The 21729-nt window shown below is 45.9% G+C and overlaps 2 protein-coding genes across 2 annotated transcripts; both read right to left on the minus strand.

Annotated features, from left to right (window-relative positions):
- Positions 1–8087: 8087 nt before the first annotated feature.
- Positions 8088–8738, minus strand: LOC142194175 (olfactory receptor-like protein DTMT). Its single transcript, XM_075263190.1, has one exon. The coding sequence runs from the start codon at positions 8736–8738 to the stop codon at positions 8088–8090; it is 651 nt and encodes a 216-aa protein (XP_075119291.1).
- Positions 8739–19715: 10977 nt separating this feature from the next.
- Positions 19716–20663, minus strand: LOC142194176 (olfactory receptor 1496-like). Its single transcript, XM_075263192.1, has one exon. It carries the CDS (start codon positions 20661–20663, stop codon positions 19716–19718), a length of 948 nt encoding a protein of 315 aa, XP_075119293.1.
- Positions 20664–21729: the final 1066 nt, after the last annotated feature.

Below are 21729 nucleotides of genomic sequence, written 5' to 3' on the forward strand. Positions count from 1 at the left end.
AGGGAAGAACTGCAACTCTCCTCTCTTCCTATCCGCCTGGACCTTAGCCTGGTGCGACGCCCGCACCAGATTCTCTCGGATACGGGACCATACCCCTTGCAGCTTTTTAGAAAATAGCTCCTCCTCCGGAACTGGGGACGAAATGGAAGAAAATACTCCGAAAACAGGATGTCTACCACCGGAGCAAAAAAAAGGTGTGGTACCTGTGGCGTTGGAATCATGGTTGTTTAAGGAAAATTCTGCCAGGGGAAGAAAGTCAGCCCAATTATTCTGGTTCTCTCGAACAAAACACCTCAAAAACTGTTCCACATCCTGATTCTTCCTCTCTGTTTGCCCGTTAGACTCCGGGTGAAACCCGGAGGAAAAGGACAGTGTAACTCCCAACCTGCTGCAAAAAGCCCGCCAGAATTTAGCCACAAATTGCGGACCCCTGTCCGAAACGATCTCCTCAGGAAGACCATGCAACCTTACAATTTCTTTAATAAATGACCCTGATAGTGTCTTGGCACATGGCAGCCTGGAAAACGGGATCAAATGGCACATTTTCGTGAAGCGGTCAACGACTACCCAAATGACCGTGAAACCCTTAGACACTGGAAGGCCCGTGATGAAATCCATAGACAGATGAGTCCAAGGTGCCTTAGGAGGTTCTAACGGATGTAGAAGACCGTGGGGACGGGTATGCGACGCCTTGGCTCTTGCACAGACCGAACAATTTTGAACAAACTGCAAGACATCCTTACTCCACCCTGGCCACCAAAAATTCCTAGACACCAATCTCATGGTCTCTGAAACCCCCGGGTGACCAGCAAGAACCGACTCGTGACACTCCCTCAGTAGACTTTGTCGGAGAGTAGTTGGGACAAACAGCTTGTTTCTAGGTATCTTGGAAGGTGCAGCGTGTTGCGCTTCGATCAAGGCTTTCTCCAATTTCGTGCCCAATACTGCTACCACCACTCCATCCCCAAGAATAGTGGCCGGCGCCTCTCGTTCCTCCTCAGTCGACATATACCGGGATAAAGCATCAGCCTTAACATTCTTTGAACCCGGCACATAAGTCACGGTAAAATGGAACCGCGCAAAAAATAGAGCCCATCTGGCCTGCCGTGCATTTAATCTCTTCGCCGACCCAAGATAAACCAAATTCTTGTGATCGGTAAATACCTGGACTGGCCTTCTGGCCCCCTCCAGGAAATGACGCCAATGTTCGAACGCTAGTTTTATTGCCAGTAGTTCTCTATCTCCGATGTCATAATTCCGTTCAGAGGCAGAGAATTTCTTAGAAAAGAAGGCACAGGGATGCGTACCCTCCTCGAACTCCTGAGAAAGTACTGCACCCACCCCCACCGAGGAGGCATCCACCTCCACTCGGAAGGCCAACCTCTCATCCGGCTGTCTCAAAATGGGAGCGGAGGAGAATCGCTTCTTCAATTCTTCAAACGCGGCTAGCGCCTCTGGCGACCACTTAGCACAGTCAGCCCCCTTCTTAGTCAAGTCCGAGATGGGTTTCACAACCTCAGAAAATCCCTTAATAAACTGGCGATAATAGTTGGAGAATCCCAAGAACCGTTGGACCGCCTTTAGGTTCTCAGGTCGCGGCCACTCCAAGACTGCCCTGACCTTCTCAGGATCCATCTCGAACCCCTTGTCCGATAGGATATAGCCAAGGAAACATAATTTATTGACCGCGAACACACATTTCTCCAGCTTAGCACTTAATTGGTTAACCCTCAGGAGATTTAAAACCTCTCTCACTCTCTCCCAATGAGTCTCCAAATCCGGGGTGTAAATGAGTATATCGTCCAGATAGACCACAACCCCCCTCCCTATAACGGCACTTAGTACATCATTAATAAAATTCTGAAAAAACGCGGGCGCATTGGTTAGACCGAAAGGCATCACCAGATTCTCAAAGTGTCCTAGGGGTGTGTTAAACGCTGTTTTCCACTCATCCCCCTTCTTGATTCTCAGCAAGTTATACGCCCCACGTAAATCTATTTTACTAAACCAGCGAGCTCCCGTAATCTGGCTGAAAAGATCCGAGATCAACGGGATGGGATAGGGATTCCGCACCGTGATTTTATTAATCTCCCTAAAATCCAAACAAGGGCGCAACCCTCCATCTTTCTTCTTTACAAAGAAAAACCCCACTGCTACTGGGGACTTAGATGGGCGAATATGCCCCACCTCTAGACTCCCCTCAATATACTCTTTGAGCGCCTCCCTCTCCGGAATAGTGAGATTGTACAACCTTGTCTTGGGTAACACTGCATTAGGTATAAATTTAATCGAGCAATCATAGGTGCGATGTGGTGGTAATGTCTTGGCTGCCCTTTCCTCAAAGACCTCCCTGAACTCACATATTTCTTGAGGCAAATTGTCTATAGACAAAGACATCACGGATATGGGCAGACATCGACCATTACACCCATGCCCCCAAGAAACTACTGTCTCGGTCTCCCAGTTGATAATAGGGTTATGCTGCTTCAGCCAGGGCCACCCCAACACTACTTGTGCTGGTAATTTAGACAACAAGAACAAGTCAATCTCTTCCCTGTGGCCACCCACAATAAACTCCAGACCCTCCACCTGTTTGGAGATGACAGATTGCTGTAGAGGGGTCTTATCAATAGCCCACACCGGTATCTGAGACTTCAAGACCAAAGGACTCACCCTTAGTTGCTCGCAAAACTCTGAGTCAATAAGGTTGACTGCCGAACCACAATCAACCAAAATCCGGCACTTCTGCCCATTTACCCATCCATCAAGGGTCAACCCGGCAGTCTGAGTACAGGAAATATGCACACCTCCCTCCTTAGTAGGTTTTCTTCCCTTACTCTCAATAGACCTGGGGTTATTACCCTCCTTGGCGAACCATTCTCTGGAGGGGCACACCCTTGCTAAATGTCCCATTCCTCCACACACAAAACAGTGTACTGTGCGGGACCCTTCACTCTTGGGTCTAGCACTTCGCACAGTGGCCCCAATCTGCATGGGTTGGTCCCCCGGGTCCTCTCCAAAAACAGAGAATTGAGGAGGGCTAACCCCCCCAGGACTCTTGTCTCCACGCTCCCGGAGGCGCCGTCCAACTCTAATTGCCAGCTGCATGGCCTCATCTAGATCTCCCGGAACAGGGTGAGAAACTAGATGGTCTTTAACCTGGTCCGAGAGCCCTGTCTCAAACTGACTAAGTAGAGCGGGGTCATTCCAGTGTACTTCTGCTGCCCACCTACGAAACTCTGTGCAATATTTCTCTATAGCGTGATCCCCTTGCACCACACGTCGTAGGTTATACTCAGCCGTGCGTACCCTGTCTGGGTCGTCATACAGTAACCCCATTGTGGAGAAAAACGCCTCTACAGTTAGTAAGCAAGCTGAGTCGGCTGGTAACGAATGTGCCCAGATGAGGGGATCATCTCTCAATAAAGTAATAATAATCCCAACTCTCTGTACCTCAGAACCGGAGGAAAACGGCCGTAGCCGGAAATACAAAAGACAGTCCTTTTGAAATCGGAAAAAATCTGACCTCTTACCTCGGAAGGGTTCAGGTAAGCTGACCTTTGGCTCCAGAGGCCGACCCACAGGGGCGCTACTCACCTGCCTCTGTATGCCCTCCACCTGAGAGGCTGTGTGTTGAGCCAACTGCTGTACTTGAGATACGCCAGAAGCTTGGATGGCATCCATTCGTAGCTTGATCCCCTCCATCTCAGTGGAGATCTGCTGCACCGCCTGGTACAACTGTTTCAGGTCCGTCATAATGCAAACGAACCTTTCCTTTTTTTTTTTTTTTTTTTTTTTTTTTTTTTACCGGCTGAGTGTACTGTTATGTCAGTCCAGGTAGCTGCAACGGGACTAAGGGATAGCAGTAGGGAATCTCGCCCTGCACTACTCCCACTAGCTAACCCGGTCCCTGCCTCACGGGTGTAGGTCGGCTGTTCTCAGGCTAAACCTGACCCCGACAGCTCCTCTCTCACTGACACCGTAGGCCTAGAGGGAAGTGGGAGAAGGAATGCCCTATAAGATCTCTAGGGACTGGAGACTAAAGGGGGTCACCCCTAACGAACAAGTGAAGCTGCTACTGACAGGGACTGACAAGGGTGTGCACTGACTAACAACACAAGCAGCACACAGGAAACATGTAGGAAAGAATTCCCCAAACCAATATGGGAAGGAACCGTACACTAGGAAACAAACACAGGGAAACTGAGTAGAAATCAAAGGATAAGGCAATTCACTCACACAGTCAATTATACACGGAGGGAGGATTGGTGAACACAGAAGGGAAAACACACAAACCAACTTGTTCACCCAAAACCTCCCAAAAACCAACCACGGAACTTCCTCTATCCAAGATAACCACCTACTCCTCCTGCTAAGGCCTAGCTCTGTAAAAGCGACACTCAGCACAGAACCATGGGAGGCATGGGTTTAAATACAGAGTAGAGACCACTCCTCCCAGGTGCAAATGGGAGGACAGACTAATCAACCAGGAAATCAAGCTGCCTACCAACAGTGCGTGCGAGCAAGTCAGAAGGTGTGCACCAATACCCACGACACAAAATACTCCTAACATGACCTGTCCACTTATCATGATAAAATTGATAAGATCCGTCAGAAAATAACTGCCCAATCTCCTGGTGGCATTGATCCCATCACCTACCATAGTACTGGTCCCCTCACCTACCATAGTACTGATCCCCTCACCTACCATAGTACTGATCTCCCCTCACCTACCATAGTACTGATCCCACCACCTACCATAGTACTGATCCCCTCACCTACCATAGTACTGATCTCCCCTCACCTACCATAGTACTGATCCCCTCACCTACCATAGTACTGATCTCCCCTCACCTACCATAGTACTGATCCCCTCACCTACCATAATACTGATCCCACCACCTACCATAGTACTGATTCCCTCACCTACCATAGTACTGATCCCCTCACCTACCATCGTACTGATCCCACCACCTACCATAGTACTGATTCCCTCACTAGCCGCACTACAGACTGTCCATTCTCATCTTTCGAACCTGTCACAGAAGAGGAAGTCTCCTAGCTACTTTCTTCATCTCGCCCTACAACCTGCAGTAGTGACCCCTTCCCCTCGCACCTTCTCCAATCTCTGTCGCCTGTTGTCACGACTTACCTTACTAAAATATTTAACCTCTCTCTCCCTTCTGGAATCTTCCCATCCTCCTTCAAGCATGCTGTTATAACTCCACTATTGAAAAAACCCTCCCTGGACCCGTCCTGTGCTGCTAACTATCGACCCGTCTCTAACCTCCCCTTCATCTCTAAACTCTTGGAATGCCTGGTCTATTCTCGTTTAATCCGCTATCTCTCTGCTCTCTCTTTGCTTGACCTCTTACAATCTGGTTTCCGCGCTCTGCACTCTACTGAAACGGCTCTCACAAAAGTCTCCAATGACCTCCTAATGGCTAAATCCAATGGTGACTTCTCTCTTCTTATTCTTCTGGACCTCTCTGCAGCTTTTGACACTGTTGACCATCATCTCCTCCTCACTATGCTCCGCTCAGTCGGCCTCATGGCCTCTGCGCTCTCCTGGTTCTCCTCTTATCTCTCAGACCGCACCTTCAGTCTATCATTTGTGGGCTCTGTTTCCTCCCCTCTTTCCCTTGCTGTTGGGGTTCCTCAGGGCTCGGTCCTAGGCCCCCTGCTCTTTTCTCTCTACACAGCCCCCATTAGACAAACCATTGCCAGATTTGGATTCAGGTACCATCTTTATGCTGATGACACCCAATTATACACATCTTCCCGTGACATCACCCCTGCACTCATACAGAACACCAGTGACTGTCTCTCTGCTGTCTCTAATATCATGTCCTCACTCTATCTGAAACTAAATCTCTCTAAGACTGAACTACTACTGTTTCCACCATCTAATAGATCTGTCCCTGATATATCCATTGCAGTCTCCGGCCTTACTATAACTCCTAGGCAGTAGGCCCGCTGCCTCGGGGTCATGTTTGACGCAGACCTTTCCTTCACCCCTCATATTGAATCACTCGCACGTTCATGTCACCTTCACCTCAAAAACATCTCCAGAATACGCCCTTTCCTTACCAGAGATACATTACAGACACTTATTGTCTCTCTGATTCATTCTCGCCTTGACTACTGTAACTCCTTACTAATCCGTCTTCCCCTCACTAAACTCTCCCCTCTACAATCTATTCTGAATGCAGTGGCCAGGCTCATCTATCAGGCTAGACGCTACAGCGAGGTCTCTGGTCTGTGCCGGTCGCTATATTGGCTGCCTATTCATTATAGAATACAATATAAAGTTATCCCCCTCCTCCATGTCATGTGTTACAGCCTCTGCCCCACTTACTGATAATCTACAAACAGTAGAAGACGGAATGACACGTGACTGCCGGATGAAATTGTGCAGGGTTTGTTTGTAGTCTCTAATCATATAGACGTGATTAGAATAACAATTCCACTCTATTGAATTCTAGGTTTTATGTTTCAGGACATAATAAAAAAAACATCTGGTCCTCAGAAGGTCTTAAAATTAAGAAAATACAACCTCAGATAAACAACAACACAGACAGACGCCATATTTACATTTTTTATTTAACATTAAGTAGATGAAAATGAAGAAGCAGTGAGTGAAAAATGAAGTACCCCCCCTCCACAGAAATAAGCAAGGTTTGATTTATCAGCAGCAGATGTTTTGGCAGTTTGCTGGTCTGGAATATTCAGGTGTGTGTTAGTTTAATAGCAAGGAGGAAAGACATCAGCAATGATCTTAGAGAAATAATTGTTGTTGACTATCACTATAGGAAGTTTTATAAGGCCTTTTCCAAACAATTTGTAGCCCATCACAGATCAAACATTAAAGACAGTTGTCAATCTTGCTCAATCAAGGCTTAAAGAAACTGCAAAACCCAACTTCTAAGACTCGGTTAGCGTGCTAAATGCTTGAGTTCATGATGGTACAGTTGGCTTATGTGGAGGGGATGTCAGGAGGAAGTCTATTCTTTCTAAAAAGAACACGGCAGGACGTCCAAAGGTAACAAAGTTGCATCTGAACAAACCAAAAAACTTCTGGAACGTTGTCCTTTGGACAGACTAAACCAAAGTGGAGAGGTTTGGCAAAAACCAAACCCAACATATCTATTTAAATATCTCCTACCGTTTTTACAGGACAGTGGTGGAAGAGAATGATTTGGACACTTGGCATTGCATTCCATTTCATTGAGTCGACCATGAACTCCTCTAAATACCAAAGTATTCTAAAGTCAAGTGTGAGGCCATCTATCCAATCTTGGCCAAAAATGGGTCATCTAACAGGACAAAGTCTCCGAGCACTGCAGCAACTGTAAAATAGAAAGGCTGGAAAAGAAAAGTATAAAGGAGATGCCATAGCCCAGTCATAGTCCAGATCATCCCAATCCAAATGCTGTGTTTGGACTTTAAAATAGCCAAATGGCCAAAAACCTCAATGACCTCAAGCATTGCTGTAAAGTCAGAGACTGATAAAGTCCTCCAGACAACTAGGACTTCATGTTCTTGCTCTAAAGGAAGTTCTGCAAGCTATTGATTCTTGGGGCACTGAGATATTCACATATGGCTTTTCCATTTTGGCCTCAATTTTTGTCAAGAATGTAACGTTTCTCCATTTAGAGGAATGGAAACAATAAACATATTTCCAAAGGAAAGGATTATTGAGCATCAACTTCATCTTTGGCACTTTCTAGGATCAGGAAGATAATTGTGAAATTAGCTTATAAATATCACAATCCAAAAATGGATTCGCCCAATGTATGATTATGAATGACGTCCTTCAAAGTCTGAATCATCTTTCTCTTTAAAGTTGCTGTCCTTATCCCATAGATCAGAGGATTGAAGGTGATGGAGACTGTCAGACCAACCATTGAGATTGCAACATGTGTCACAGTAGATAAGGAACCATCATTTAACCTGTACCTGAAACTGACAAATAAAATGGCCACCATGAAAGTAGAGAACGTGATGATATGGGTCACCAATGTATGGATGGCTTTCTGATTGGTTTCTACTGAGATCTTCATGCAGATAAGAAATGTCCTTATGTATCAGTAGATCACAGTTACCAATGACCCCACGACTAACAACAAGGTACTAGTATTTCCATAAAGATCATTCATGGCCGTACTGATACAAGCCAAGCGGATAAGCGATACTGTTTCACAGAACACATTATGGATACTGTTACCACATAGTGTTAACTTGGCCACCAACATGACACCAACCAACCTGCCTATCAAGACCACCAACCACATGATAACCAAGGACAGTAGAGCCTTCTTGTTCGTCATCAGAAAGTGGTATCTCAATGGAAAACCAACAGCCAGGTATCTGTCATAGGCCATGATGGTTAAAGTTGATATCTCCATAAAAGCAAAGCTCTGAATAAAGAATGCTTGGGTCAGACATCCTGACAATGAGATGGTGGAAGATCCAGTGATCAAGTCTATGGCCAGCTTGGGGAACAAGGCTGAGCTGCCAACCATGACGTTCCATACCAGGTTACATATGAAGATGTACATAGGTTCATGGAGAGATTGTTCTGTCCATACAACATACACAATTAATGTGCCCAAGAATATTGTAATGAAATATATGACAAGGGCAAACGCAGAGTAGAAGTATTTCAGGTGCTCCATCTCCTTGAGCCCTAAGAGAACATAGTCATCGATGTTGAAGACTAATGACACATTGTCCATTGTTGATGACTTGGCTGAGATCCACATAGATGTACATGACAATGTAGTGAGTTCTAGATCTACTGGCCTGAGCCACAAAAAAACAGGATCTTATATAGAAATAAAAGGAGGTAGGAGATAAAATAAAATGTGACAGATGAGCAGCGACGGGCATCAGAGACGTCTTCCCAATGGACTCGCCCTCCAGACACCGACTGTGACTAAGAAGCTCATTAGTGACAGGAATGTTTTTCACTAATGATCTGTGTATTGTGGAAGAATTGCTGAGATTTTCAAAGACACGAAGTAACATAATGGAGGACCTAGGCAGCTCTTAGGTGCGTTGTATGTGTAGGCTTAGTGGAGAATGGTGGACTCTATTATCCAGAGATACAGAATATTACATCAACATTCTAAAGATTGTTATACAATCAGTACAATAACCATTAGAGATGAGCGAATCAAAGATGAAAAAGTGGAATTCCATCCAAATTTCTGGAAAACTTTGATTGCATTGTAGCCGGATTTCCTTAGGCTTCGTGGTAGCAAATGGCATTTTTCCTAAAATGGATGCTGCACATCTTAGAACATGGGGCAAGGAACTCTGGAACACCCACAATGCCATGCTAATCAGCACCCTGCTGGCCCTGTGATGTCACAGACCTATTAATCCCCTCCGCCATCTTGGATTCAGGCATTTTCCATTGAGGCAGAGAGAGATGTGAGCAGGCGTTAGGGAAAGTGGTAGAAACACAAAACAAAACTGCGTACTTATCTGTCCATTTGATCTGATAGTATGACCTGGAGTCATCAGGGTGGCAGCAGTGGGAGGTTGGGTGTCAAATGTGCCCAGTGTAGACCACCTGCTTCTCAGGAGCCTACCTGCCCAGAAAGCACTGGTGGTAGCAGTCAGTCAGTGTGGAGTTTTGAGGGTAACATCACCTACTCGGCAGTGTGGCAGATTTTTCTTAAGCCGCCAGGGAAGGTGAACATGGCCATATGTCTAATCTGTGGGCAGAAGGTGAAGTGTGGCCAGGGTACAGCATCACTATAAAGTCATCTGGGAGAGCCGTGGCTCCAATGTGGTCATCTAGCCTGCCCCAGCAACCGCTTCATCACCCAGTGGCACGCACCCCATTTCAGGCAGTCAAGGCTCCACCACCTCAGCTGAAGGAAGATACAGTTAGGGCCAGAAATATTTGGCAATATTGCCAATCACTGCCTTAAGTCTGGAACCCATAGACATCACCAAACGCTGGGTTTCCTCCTTCTTAATGCTTTGCCAGGCCTTTACAGCCGCAGCCTTCAGGTCTTGCTTGTTTGTGGGTCTTTCCGCCTTAAGTCTGGATTTGAGCAAGTGAAATGCATGCTCCATTGGGTTAAGATCTGGTGATTGACTTGGCCATTGCAGAATGTTCCACTTTTTTGCACTCATGAACTCCTGGGTAGCTTTGGCTGTATGCTTGGGGTCATTGTCCATCTGTACTATGAAGCGCCGTCCGATCAACTTGGCAGCATTTGGCTGAATCTGGGCTGAAAGTATATCCCGGTACACTTCAGAATTCATCCGGCTACTCTTGTCTGCTGTTATGTCATCAATAAACACAAGTGACCCAGTGCCGCCATTGAAAGCCATGCATGCCCATGCCATCACGTTGCCTCCACCATGTTTTACAGAGGATGTGGTGTGCCTTGGATCATGTGCCGTTCCCTTTCTTCTCCAAACTTTTTTCTTCCCATCATTCTAGTACAGGTTGATCTTTGTCTCATCTGTCCATAGAATACTTTTCCAGAACTGAGCTGGCTTCTTGAGGTGTTTTTCAGCAAATTTAACTCTGGCCTGTCTATTTTTGGAATTGATGAATGGTTTGCATCTAGATGTGAACCCTTTGTATTTACTTTCATGGAGTCTTCTCTTTACTGTTGACTTAGAGACAGATACACCTACTTCACCGAGAGTGTTCTGGACTTCAGTTGATGTTGTGAACAGGTTCTTCTTGACCAAAGAAAGTATGCGGCGATCATCCACCACTGTTGTCATCCGTGGACGCCAGGCCTTTTTGAGTTCCCAAGCTCACCAGTCAATTCCTTTTTTCTTAGAATGTACCCGACTGTTGATTTTGCTACTCCAAGCATTTCTGCTATCTCTCTGATGGATTTTTTCTTTTTTTTTTGGCCTTAGGATGTTCTGCTTCACCTCAATTGAGAGTTCCTTTGACCGCATGTTGTCTGGTCACAGCAACAGCTTCCAAATGCAAAACCACACACCTGGAATCAACCCCAGACCTTTTAACTACTTCATTGATTACAGGTTTACGAGGGAGACGCCTTCAGAGTTAATTGCAGCCCTTAGAGTCCATTGTCCAATTACTTTTGGTCCCTTGAAAAAGAGGAGGCTATGCATTACAGAGCTATAATTCCTAAACCCTTTCTCCGATTTGGATGTGGAAACTCTCATATTGCAGCTGGGAGTGTGCACTTTCAGCCCATAGTATATATATAATTGTATTTCTGAACATGTTTTAGTAAACAGCTAAAATAACAAAACTTGTGTCACTGTCCAAATATTTCTGGCCCTAACTGTATGTGTCCTTCCGATCATCTGCTAGTCCTGATGCTCCTCTCTTCCTCCTAGTCAGTGATTGCATCAGCAATCGATCACCGAAGCGATTTCAAAGAGACAACAGTATGTGGGCACTCCATTGGCGTAGAAGCTGAACGTGCTCCTGTCCAAGTTGCTGGTGCTGCAGTCACTTTCTTTCTACGTGGTGGACTCTGCACCTTTCAGAGAAATGATGGCTTGTGCGAAGCCGAGGTGGAGAGTCCCAAGTCGTTATTTCTTTGCCAAAAAGGCAGCACCAGCCCTGCACATATATGTAGAAGGTGGGCCAATCCTTGAACCTGTCGGTGTCTGCCAAAGTACATGGCAGTGCTGACATGTGGAGCTGTAACTATGGTCAAGGACAATATATGTCCTTTACGCCCCACTGGGTGAATGTAGTTCCTGCCCAGGCACACCAGCAACTTGGTCAGGTGATGCCGCTTTCACCTCCTTATTCTCACACCGTTGGTCCTGCAACAATGTCCACCTCATCCTCCACTGTGTCCTTAACCTCCACTGCAGGGACAATTCACAGTACTCCTCCAGCATACCACAGTGTCATGCTGTTCTACATCTCGTTGGTGTCAGCACTGCATCAAGGAGAGCTGAGCCTTGCACCCTGCATAGCGCACATGTTCAATCTGGTTGTCGAACATCTCCTTAAGTTTTTCACCCATCCACAAGACATCCTAAAAATGGCCAGGAAACTTTACATGCACTTTAGCCACTTGTACAGCACCCAGCACACCCTCCTTGAGCTGAAGCTGCAGAACGGTCTCCCCCAACAAAGGCTGATATGCAACGTTTCCATCCGTTGGAATTCCACCTTCCATCCAAAGATAAAATAACATCATCAGTAGAGATGAGCGAACAGTGAAATATTCGAGATTCGATATTTGTTTCCAGTAGAGCCTCAATATTCGACTACTTGATCGACTATCGAATCCCATTATAGTCTACGGGAAAAAATGCTCGTTTCAGGGGAAACCACTATTCGACTCAGGAGGGTCACCAAGTCCACGAGTAGCAGGAGGAGAGTGTTTAGGAGGAGCAAAGTGCAGTTAAAGCGCACGGACCCCATAGACTAAAACGGGTCCGTGTGCTTTAACCCCTTCCCGACATGCGCCGTAATAGTACGGCGCATGTCGGGTCTGTAACTATGGCGACCGCCCGGGAGCCGGGCGGCCGCCATAGCCGCCGGGTGTCCACTGCTTTAAGCAGTAGACAACCGGCTCTAATGCCTCCGATCGGTCCCTGGACCGATCGGAGGCATTAAACCCTCCGGCGCCGCGGTCAAAGGAGGCACCATTTTCCCGGCGGCGCATGAGCACCGCCATTTTGGCCGGGATCACCGGCTCCTGGAGCATGCTCCAGGGCTGATGTCCCGTTGCCATGACAGCCGGGAGCCTTGTACAGGCACCCAGGCTTGTCTGCAAATCCTCACTTTTGCAGGCTGGTGTATGCAGCCTGCAAAAGAAAGGATGCTTTTTTGCAATGCATTGCAATGCATTAGCATTGTAATGCATTGCATTAGTGATCAGACCCCCTGGGGTTCAACGCCCCTAGGGGGTCTAATAAATGCAAAAAATAAAAAAAAAAAGTTAAAAAAAAGTAAAAAAAATATAAAAAGAATTAAAAGTTCAAATCACCCCCCTTTCCCTAGAACACATATAAAAGTAGTTAAAAACTGTGAAACATATACATGTTAGGTATCCCCGCGTCCGAAATCGCCCGCTCTACAAATCTATAAAAATATTTTTCCTGTTCGGTAAACACTGTAGCGGGAAAAATAGTCGAAAGTTCCAAACCGCTGTTTTTTCACTGTTTTGCTTCTGATAAAAATTTGAATAAAAAGTGATCAAAGCAATAACATTTCCCGAAAATGGTAGAACTAAAAAGTACACCCGGCCCCGCAAAAAATGACGCCCTATGAATCCCCGTACACGCACGTATAAAAAAGTTATGGCTGTCGGAATATGGCGACTTTTAGAAAAAAAAATTTTTAACACAGTTTTGGAATTTTTTTTAGGGGTCAAAATGTAAATAAAAGCATATAAATTTGGTATCCCTGGAACCGTACCGAAACACAGAATACAGGGGAAATGTCATTTTGGTTGCACAGTGAACGCAGTAAAACCAAAGCCCATAAGAAAGTCGCAGAAATGCATTTTTTCTTCAAATCCACCCCATTCTGAATTTTTTTCCTGCTTCCCAGTACATTATATAAAATAATTATTGGTGGCATCATGAAGAAAAATTTGTCCCGCAAAAATTAAGACCTCATATGGCTCTGGGAGCAGAGAAATAAAAAAGTTATGGGGTTTAGAAGGAGGGGAGTCAAAAACGAAAAACGAAAATCAAAAAATGCCATCGGCGGGAAGGGGTTAACTGCACAGCGCTTGTTGATATTCCATTCGGGAAGGGGGGGTCCTCCTGCGTACTCCTTCTGGACTGGAGGCGAGCGCTAATGTGAACTTACTCGTCCTGCAGAACCAGCATTGATTGGCGATCAACGCTGGTTCTGCCGGAAGCCTGTCTGTGACAAGGTGGAGTCTGAGATTGGACCACAGCAGTCACCATTGTGGTCTGATCTTAGACTCCGCCTCATCATGGACGAGCCCCCGGCAGAGCCAGCGTTGATTGGCCAAATGCTATACACTGGTTCTGACTCGAATCTTTACTGCGAATAGGAGTAGTATTCGAGCGAGTACGAGTATTTTAAATACCGTAGTATTCTATCGAAAACCCACTCGATGGAATACTACTCGCTCATCTCTAATCATCAGCATAAAGTGAGATAACATGAGATCTACCAGAGATAGTTATACCAGAGATATCGATGTGAGATCTAATAGCACGCGCCGAGGGTTCAATAGAAAGAATTAAAGGACATTTAAAGGGATTTAAAGGGATTTTAAGAACTAAAGGGAGAACCTTGGCGTGTGCCATTAGTTATATCAAAATGAGTAGATAGAGCTCCGTTTACGAACACTCTAGCAGACGGAGTTGAATATAGAGCTGCCAGGGCCATCATGAATACTTCACCTATACCCATCTGTTTCAAAGCTGAAAAAGCGTACGACTTGCAGAAGTCGTCACACCCCTTGAACTTTTTCACATTTTGTCACCTTACAGACCCAAACTTATAGATATTTTCAGTGATAACCAACAGAAAGTATCAAATAATTGTAAAGTGGAAGGAAAATGATATTTACTCAAATAAAAATCTGAAAGTGTAATGTGAAAAAGTCTTCAGCCCCCTCTACTCTGAACCCCCTATATAAAATCCAGGGCGCACAATTGTCTGCAAAAGTCACTTAATGAGTAGAGATGAGCGAACAGTGTTCTATCGAACACATGTTCGATCGGATATCAGGGTGTTCGCCATGTTCGAATCGAATCGAACACCACGTGGTAAAGTGCGCCAAAATTCGATTCCCCTCCCACCTTCCCTGGCGCCTTTTTTGCACCAATAACAGCGCAGGGGAGGTGGGACAGGAACTACGACACCGGGGGCATTGAAAAAAATTGGAAAAAGTCATTGGCTGCCGAAATCAGGTGACCTCCATTTTAGACGAATAGTGGATTTCAAATCCGGGTCATATGAGAATGTGAACTTTGTGACTATGAGACAGGGATAGCTGTACAGGCAGGGATAGCTAGGGATAACCTTTATTTAGGGGGGAATGTTATTAAAAATAACTTTTTGGGGCTCTATCGGGTGTGTAATTGTGATTTTTGTGAGATAAACTTTTTCCCATAGGGATGCATTGGCCAGCGCTGATTGGCCGAATTCCGTACTCTGGCCAATCAGTGCTGGCCAATGCATTCTATTAGCTTGATGAAGCAGAGTGTGCACAAGGGTTCAAGCGCACCCTCGGCTCTGATGTAGCAGAGCCGAGGCTGCACAAGGGTTCAAGCGCACCCTCGGCTCTGATGTAGGAGAGCCGAGGGTGCACTTGAACCCTTGTGCACCCTCAGCTCTGCTACATCAGAGCCGAGGGTGCGCTTGAACCCTTGTGCACACTCTGCTTCATCAAGCTAATAGAATGCATTGGCCAGCGCTGATTGGCCAGAGTACGGAACTCGACCAATCAGCGCTGGCTCTGCTGGAGGAGGCGGAGTCTAAGATCGCTCCACACCAGTCTCCATTCAGGTCCGACCTTAGACTCCGCCTCCTCCGGCAGAGCCAGCGCTGATTGGCCGAAGGCTGGCCAATGCATTCCTATGCGAATGCAGAGACTTAGCAGTGCTGAGTCAGTTTTGCTCAACTACACATCTGATGCACACTCGGCACTGCTACATCAGATGTAGCAATCTGATGTAGCAGAGCCGAGGGTGCACTAGAACCCCTGTGCAAACTCAGTTCACGCTAATAGAATGCATTGGCCAGCGCTGATTGGCCAATGCATTCTATTAGCCCGATGAAGTAGAGCTGAATGTGTGTGCTAAGCACACTCATTCAGCACTGCTTCATCACGCCAATACAATGCATTAGCCAGTGCTGATTGGCCAGAGTACGGAATTCGGCCAATCAGCGCTGGCTCTGCTGGAGGAGGCGGAGTCTAAGATCGGACCTGAATGGAGACTGGTGTGGAGCGATCTTAGACTCCGCCTCCTCCAGCAGAGCCAGCGCTGATTGGTCGAGTTCCGTACTCTGGCCAATCAGCGCTGGCCAATGCATTCTATTAGCCCGATGAAGTAGAGCTGAATGTGTGTGCTTAGCACACACATTCAGCTCTACTTCATCAGGCTAATAGAATACATTGGCCAATCAGCGCTGGCCAATGCATTCTATTAGCTTGATGAAGCAGAGTGTGCACAAGGGTTCAAGCGCACCCTCGGCTCTGATGTAGCAGAGCTGAGGGTGCACAAGGGTTCAAGTGCACCCTCGGCTCTCCTACATCAGAGCCGAGGGTGCGCTTGAACCCTTGTGCAGCCTCAGCTCTGCTACATCAGAGCCGAGGGTGCGCTTGAACCCTTGTGCACACTCTGCTTCATCAAGCTAATAGAATGCATTGGCCAGCACTGATTGGCCAGAGTACGGAATTCGGCCAATCAGCGCTGGCCAATGCATTCTATTAGCCCGATGAAGTAGAGCTGAATGTGTGTGCTAAGCACACACATTCAGCACTGCTTCATCACGCCAATACAATGCATTAGCCAGTGCTGATTGGCCAGAGTACGGAATTCGGCCAATCAGCGCTGGCTCTGCTGGAGGAGGCGGAGTCTAAGATCGCTCCACACCAGTCTCCATTCAGGTCCGACCTTAGACTCCGCCTCCTCCAGCAGAGCCAGCGCTGATTGGCCGAATTCCGTACTCTGGCCAATCAGCACTGGCTAATGCATTGTATTGGCGTGATGAAGCAGTGCTGAATGAGTGTGCTTAGCACACACATTCAGCTGTACTTCATCGGGCTAATAGAATGCATTGGCCAATCAGCGCTGGCCAATGCATTCTATTAGCGTGAACTGAGTTTGCACAGGGGTTCTAGTGCACCCTCGGCTCTGCTACATCAGATTGCTACATCTGATGTAGCAGTGCCGAGTGTGCATCAGATGTGTAGTTGAGCAAAACTGACTCAGCACTGCTAAGTCTGCATTCGCATAGGAATGCATTGGCCAGCCTTCGGCCAATCAGCGCTGGCTCTGCCGGAGGAGGCGGAGTCTAAGGTCGGACCTGAATGGAGACTGGTGTGGAGCTATCTTAGACTCCGCCTCCTCCAGCAGAGCCAGCGCTGATTGGTCGAGTTCCGTACTCTGGCCAATCAGCACTGGCCAATGCATTTCTATGGGGAAAAGTTAGCTTGCGAAAATCGCAAACTGACAGGGATTTCCATGAAATAAAGTGACTTTTATGCCCCCAGACATGCTTCCCCTGCTGTCCCAGTGTCATTCCAGGGTGTTGGTATCATTTCCTGGGGTGTCATAGTGGACTTGGTGACCCTCCAGACACGAATTTGGGTTTCCCCCTTAACGAGTTTATGTTCCCCATAGACTATAATGGGGTTCGAAACCCATTCGAACACTCGAACAGTGAGCGGCTGTTCGAATCGAATTTCGAACCTCGAACATTTTAGTGTTCGCTCATCTCTATTAATGAGTTAATAGAATCCGGCTGTGTAATGTAGTCTCAGTATATATATATATATATATATATATATATATATATATATATATATATATATGTATATATATCTGTTCTGTGAAGGCCTCAGTGGTTTGTTAGAGAACACTAGTGAACAAAGAGCATCAAGAAGACCGAGGAACTCACCAGACAGGTCAGAGATAAAGTTGTGGAGAAGATTAAAGCAGGGTCAGGTTATAAGAACATCTCCTGAGCTTTAAGAATCTCAAGGAGCCCTGATCAATCCATCATCCAAACATGGAGAAAGTATCTACAACTCCAAACCTACAAGACATGACCGTCCACCTAAACTAACAGATCACTGACAAGGAGAACGCTGGTCAGAGAAGCCACCAAGAGGCCCATGGTCAGTGTGGAGGAGCCGCAGAAATCCTCAGGTACAGGAGAATCTGTCCACAGGACAACTAGAGGTCACTGCGCCCCCCCACAAATCTGACAATGTATATGGAAGAACGGCAAGAAGGAAACCATTGTAAGAAAGACATTAGAAGGGGCGTCTGCAGATTATGGCCACAAGATATATAGGGGGACACCACAAACATGTGTGAGAAGGTGGAGGAGACCAAAGGGGAACACTATGGCCTATGTGTGGTGGAAAAGTAACCCTGCCCATCCCCCTGAACACCCTGTCATCCCCACTGTGACACATAGGGGGGAGCATCATGCTGGGGGGCAGCAGGGATAGGGAAGCTGCTCAGAGGTGATGGGAAGATGGAGCTAAATACAGGGCAATCCTGGAAGAAAACCTGAGACTGGAGGCTGTAAAAGACTTGAGACTGTGAAGGAGATTCCAGCAATGACCTCAAACCTCCGGCCCGAGCCCCAGTGACTGGTTTAGATCACAGAATATTCCGGGGTTAGAACGGCCCAATCATAGTCCAGACCCAAATCCCATTGAAATTACTGATCACAGACACTCCATCCAATCTGATTGCAAAGAGGAAGAAGGGGCCGAAATCTCATCTGTAGATGTGCAAAGGTGAGACCGAGCCCAAAAGACTTGTAGCTGGAATTGCAACAAATGAAGACTCTACAAAGTATTACTATAGGGGGGGCTGAAGACTTTTGCAAGTCAGATATTTATTTAATTAAACTTTCTATCATTTTCCTTCCACTTCACAACTATTTGATACTTTGTGTTGTTATCACTGAAAGAATACAAGGAACACGTCATGTTTACCTTACAGGGAATGCCATAATAATAAAACCCACAGGAAAATTGTGCAAATGCAGTTTTTCTCCCCCCCCCATTTTGAAGTTTTTTCAGCTTCCCAGTGGAATATTAAATGGTTCCATTATAAAGTACAATTTGTCCCACAAAAAAAAGGCTCTTACACAGTTTTGCGAATGGAAAAATAAAAAATGTATGAGATGGGATGAATCTATGGAGGTGTGAACTTCTATTGTAACCCTGTCTGTAAATCAAGTGATTGCTGCAACGAAACCCTACAGAATTGGCAAATGCAAGGTTGGTATAAGGGTTTAGTCCCCGGATTAGTCCCCAGCCGTTCCAGCACCACCGCCCCCTGCAGTGGTCACATTGGTAGTCACAAGCACACAATGTCCCATCCACTCCTATGACTGCTGCAGCCATTCGCCGACCAATGGTGAGAAGTTTTTCTCTTATTTTTGCTTTTCTCAGCATTGTGTTCCTTTGGGACAGACATGGAACGTCCAAACAGCAAAGTAGATTGAGCATTTGATGTGTTACATTATATTGTTATGGATGGTCAACATTATTGATAGCCAGTGTATGCTCCCAATGCCTTAGGGGGTGTGTATACTTATGCAATCCTCTTTTTATTGTTTCAATACAGTAACTTTTCAAAAAGTCTCTTCTAAAAATCTTGTTTCATGTGAACAGCTCCGTCGTAGACTTGACCTATGGGATATGGATATGGACTAGACAGAGTTTTATGTAAATGATGACGTGTGATGTTACATTGTTGTCATCCCTAGTGGGAAACCTAGAAATGGTGGAGGATGGTCGAGCCAATCACTGGTGTTACACGACGGTAGAATCAGTTTATACAAAGTGTATCTGTAATCCTTGACCATGAACGTGGAAATACACAAAATGGGACTATATTTTTTTAATGAGGATTATGTATAAAATTTCACCATTTGGATTCATAAAAGTGATAAAACGAACCTTTACCACCCAAGTTACAGAACACTTAGTGAGACGTTGGCACTTTACGGGTTCATTTAAATATGAAGTGATGTTCAAATAAGAAGAAACCAAGAATTACTTGGATTTACCCAATTTATGCTTTAAGGTCTGAATCATCTTGGTCTTCAAAGCTTCTGTCCTTATCCCATAGATCAGAGGATTGAGGGTGATGGAGACCGTCAGACCACCGACTGAGATTACAACGTGGGTGACTGTGGACAGGGAACCACCATTTAACCTGTACCTGAAGATGACAAATAAAGTGGCCACCATGAAAGTAGAGAACGTGACTATATGGGTCACCAATGTATGGATGGCTTTCTGATTGGCTTCTACTGAGATCTTCATGCAGATAAGAAATGTCCTTATGTAGCAGTAGATCACAATCATCAATGACCCTATGAGTAACAGTAAGGTCCCAATTATTCCATAAACATCATTGAGGACCGTACTGACACAAGCCAAACGGACAACAGAAAAATTTTCACAGTACACATTATGGATACTATTACCACATAGTGTCAACCTGACCACAAACATGACACCTACAAACACACTTATCAAGATCACCAACCAGATGGTAACCAAGGACAGTAGAGCCTTCTTACAAGACATCAGAGAGTGGTATCTCAATGGGAAACCAACAGCCAGGTATCTGTCATAGGCCATGATGGTGAAAGTTGATATCTCTACTAGAGCAAAGCTCTGAATACAGAATGCTTGGGTCAGACATCCAAACAACGAGATGGTGGAAGATCCAATGAACAAGTCTATGGCCAGCTTGGGGAACAATGCTGAGCTGCCAAACATGATGTTCCATACCAGGTTAGATATGAAGATGTACATAGGTTCATGGAGAGATTGTTCTGTCCATACAACATATACAATTAATGCACATAAGAATATTGTGATGAGATATATTACAAGGGCAATTGAGGAGTAGAAATATTTCAGGTGCTCCAGCTCTTTGAGCCCTAAAAGAACAAAGTCTTGGATGTTGAAGACCATGGACATATTGTTCATTGTTGAAGGCTTTGCTGAGATCCACTGGCCCGATCTACCAAAAAACAGGATCTTATATAGACATATATTGGAGGTAGGAAATTCTCTCAAATGAGGGACATCAGAGACGTCTTCCCAATGGACTCGCCCTCCAGACACCGGTCGCTACTAATAAGCTCATTAGTGACAGGAATGTTTTACTAATGATCTGTTTACATTGTACAAATTGCTGAGAATGACAAAAGACACAAAGTAACATAATGGAGGATCTCCGGAGTTCTGAGGTGCAGGGTATGTCTAGGCTTAGTGGACCATGGAGAGGTCTATAATATTACTTCATCATTCTAAAGGTCAATATATATAAACCAATAGAATAGTGGAGTAAACAATGTAGTCAGAATGTTTCCTGCGCCTTGGCAGTGCCGGCCTACTGGGCAAAGCCTATGGTCTATGTAACTAGTTATCCATCTGATAAGGTATCTATGGAATAACCACAGGACATGGATAGAGATGAGCGAAGTTTTGAAAAAAAAATCAATTCTGCTGCTTCGCCAGATTTCAAAATTTTGATTCTGCTATTCGTGTCCTAACTTTAGATGTCTTCTCAGCGTCGCTGTTCGGTTTATAATTCGGTTTTTGTCAGTATGCAAATGAGTTCTGTCGCAGCACTGGGGACGTCCCCAATGCTGTGAGAGAACTCTCCAGCACCGCCTCCGTCTTCTTCAGGAACGGCCTCTCCCTGTGTCTTCTTCCGGCAGTGGTGTCAACCTTCTAGGCGTCAGGCCTAGGGCAAAGCTGACTGCACTTACCCGCCGGCCACAAGAAAATGGCCGCTTGCACAGTACCGTAAGCGGCCATTTTCTTGTGCCTGGCAGGAACGCGCAGTTGGCTTTGCCCTAGGCCCGAAGCCTAGAAGTTTGAAGCCACTGCCGGAAGAAGACACAGGGAGAGGCCGTTCCTGAAGAAGATGGAGGCGGCACTGGAGAGTTCTCTTGCAGCATTGAGGACGCCCCCAGTGCTGCGACAGAACTCATTTGGATACCGACGAAAACCAGATTATATACCGAACGGCAGCGCGGAGAAGACA

The sequence above is a fragment of the Leptodactylus fuscus genome, chromosome 2 (genome assembly GCF_031893055.1).
Source record: "Leptodactylus fuscus isolate aLepFus1 chromosome 2, aLepFus1.hap2, whole genome shotgun sequence".
Taxonomy (NCBI): Eukaryota; Metazoa; Chordata; class Amphibia; order Anura; family Leptodactylidae; genus Leptodactylus; species Leptodactylus fuscus.

Bases quoted from the DNA above. Each gene is read 5' to 3' on its own strand.
- LOC142194175 (XM_075263190.1), bottom strand. From the start codon at position 8,738: ATGGACAATGTGTCATTAGTCTTCAACATCGATGACTATGTTCTCTTA.
- LOC142194176 (XM_075263192.1), bottom strand. From the start codon at position 20,663: ATGAACAATATGTCCATGGTCTTCAACATCCAAGACTTTGTTCTTTTA.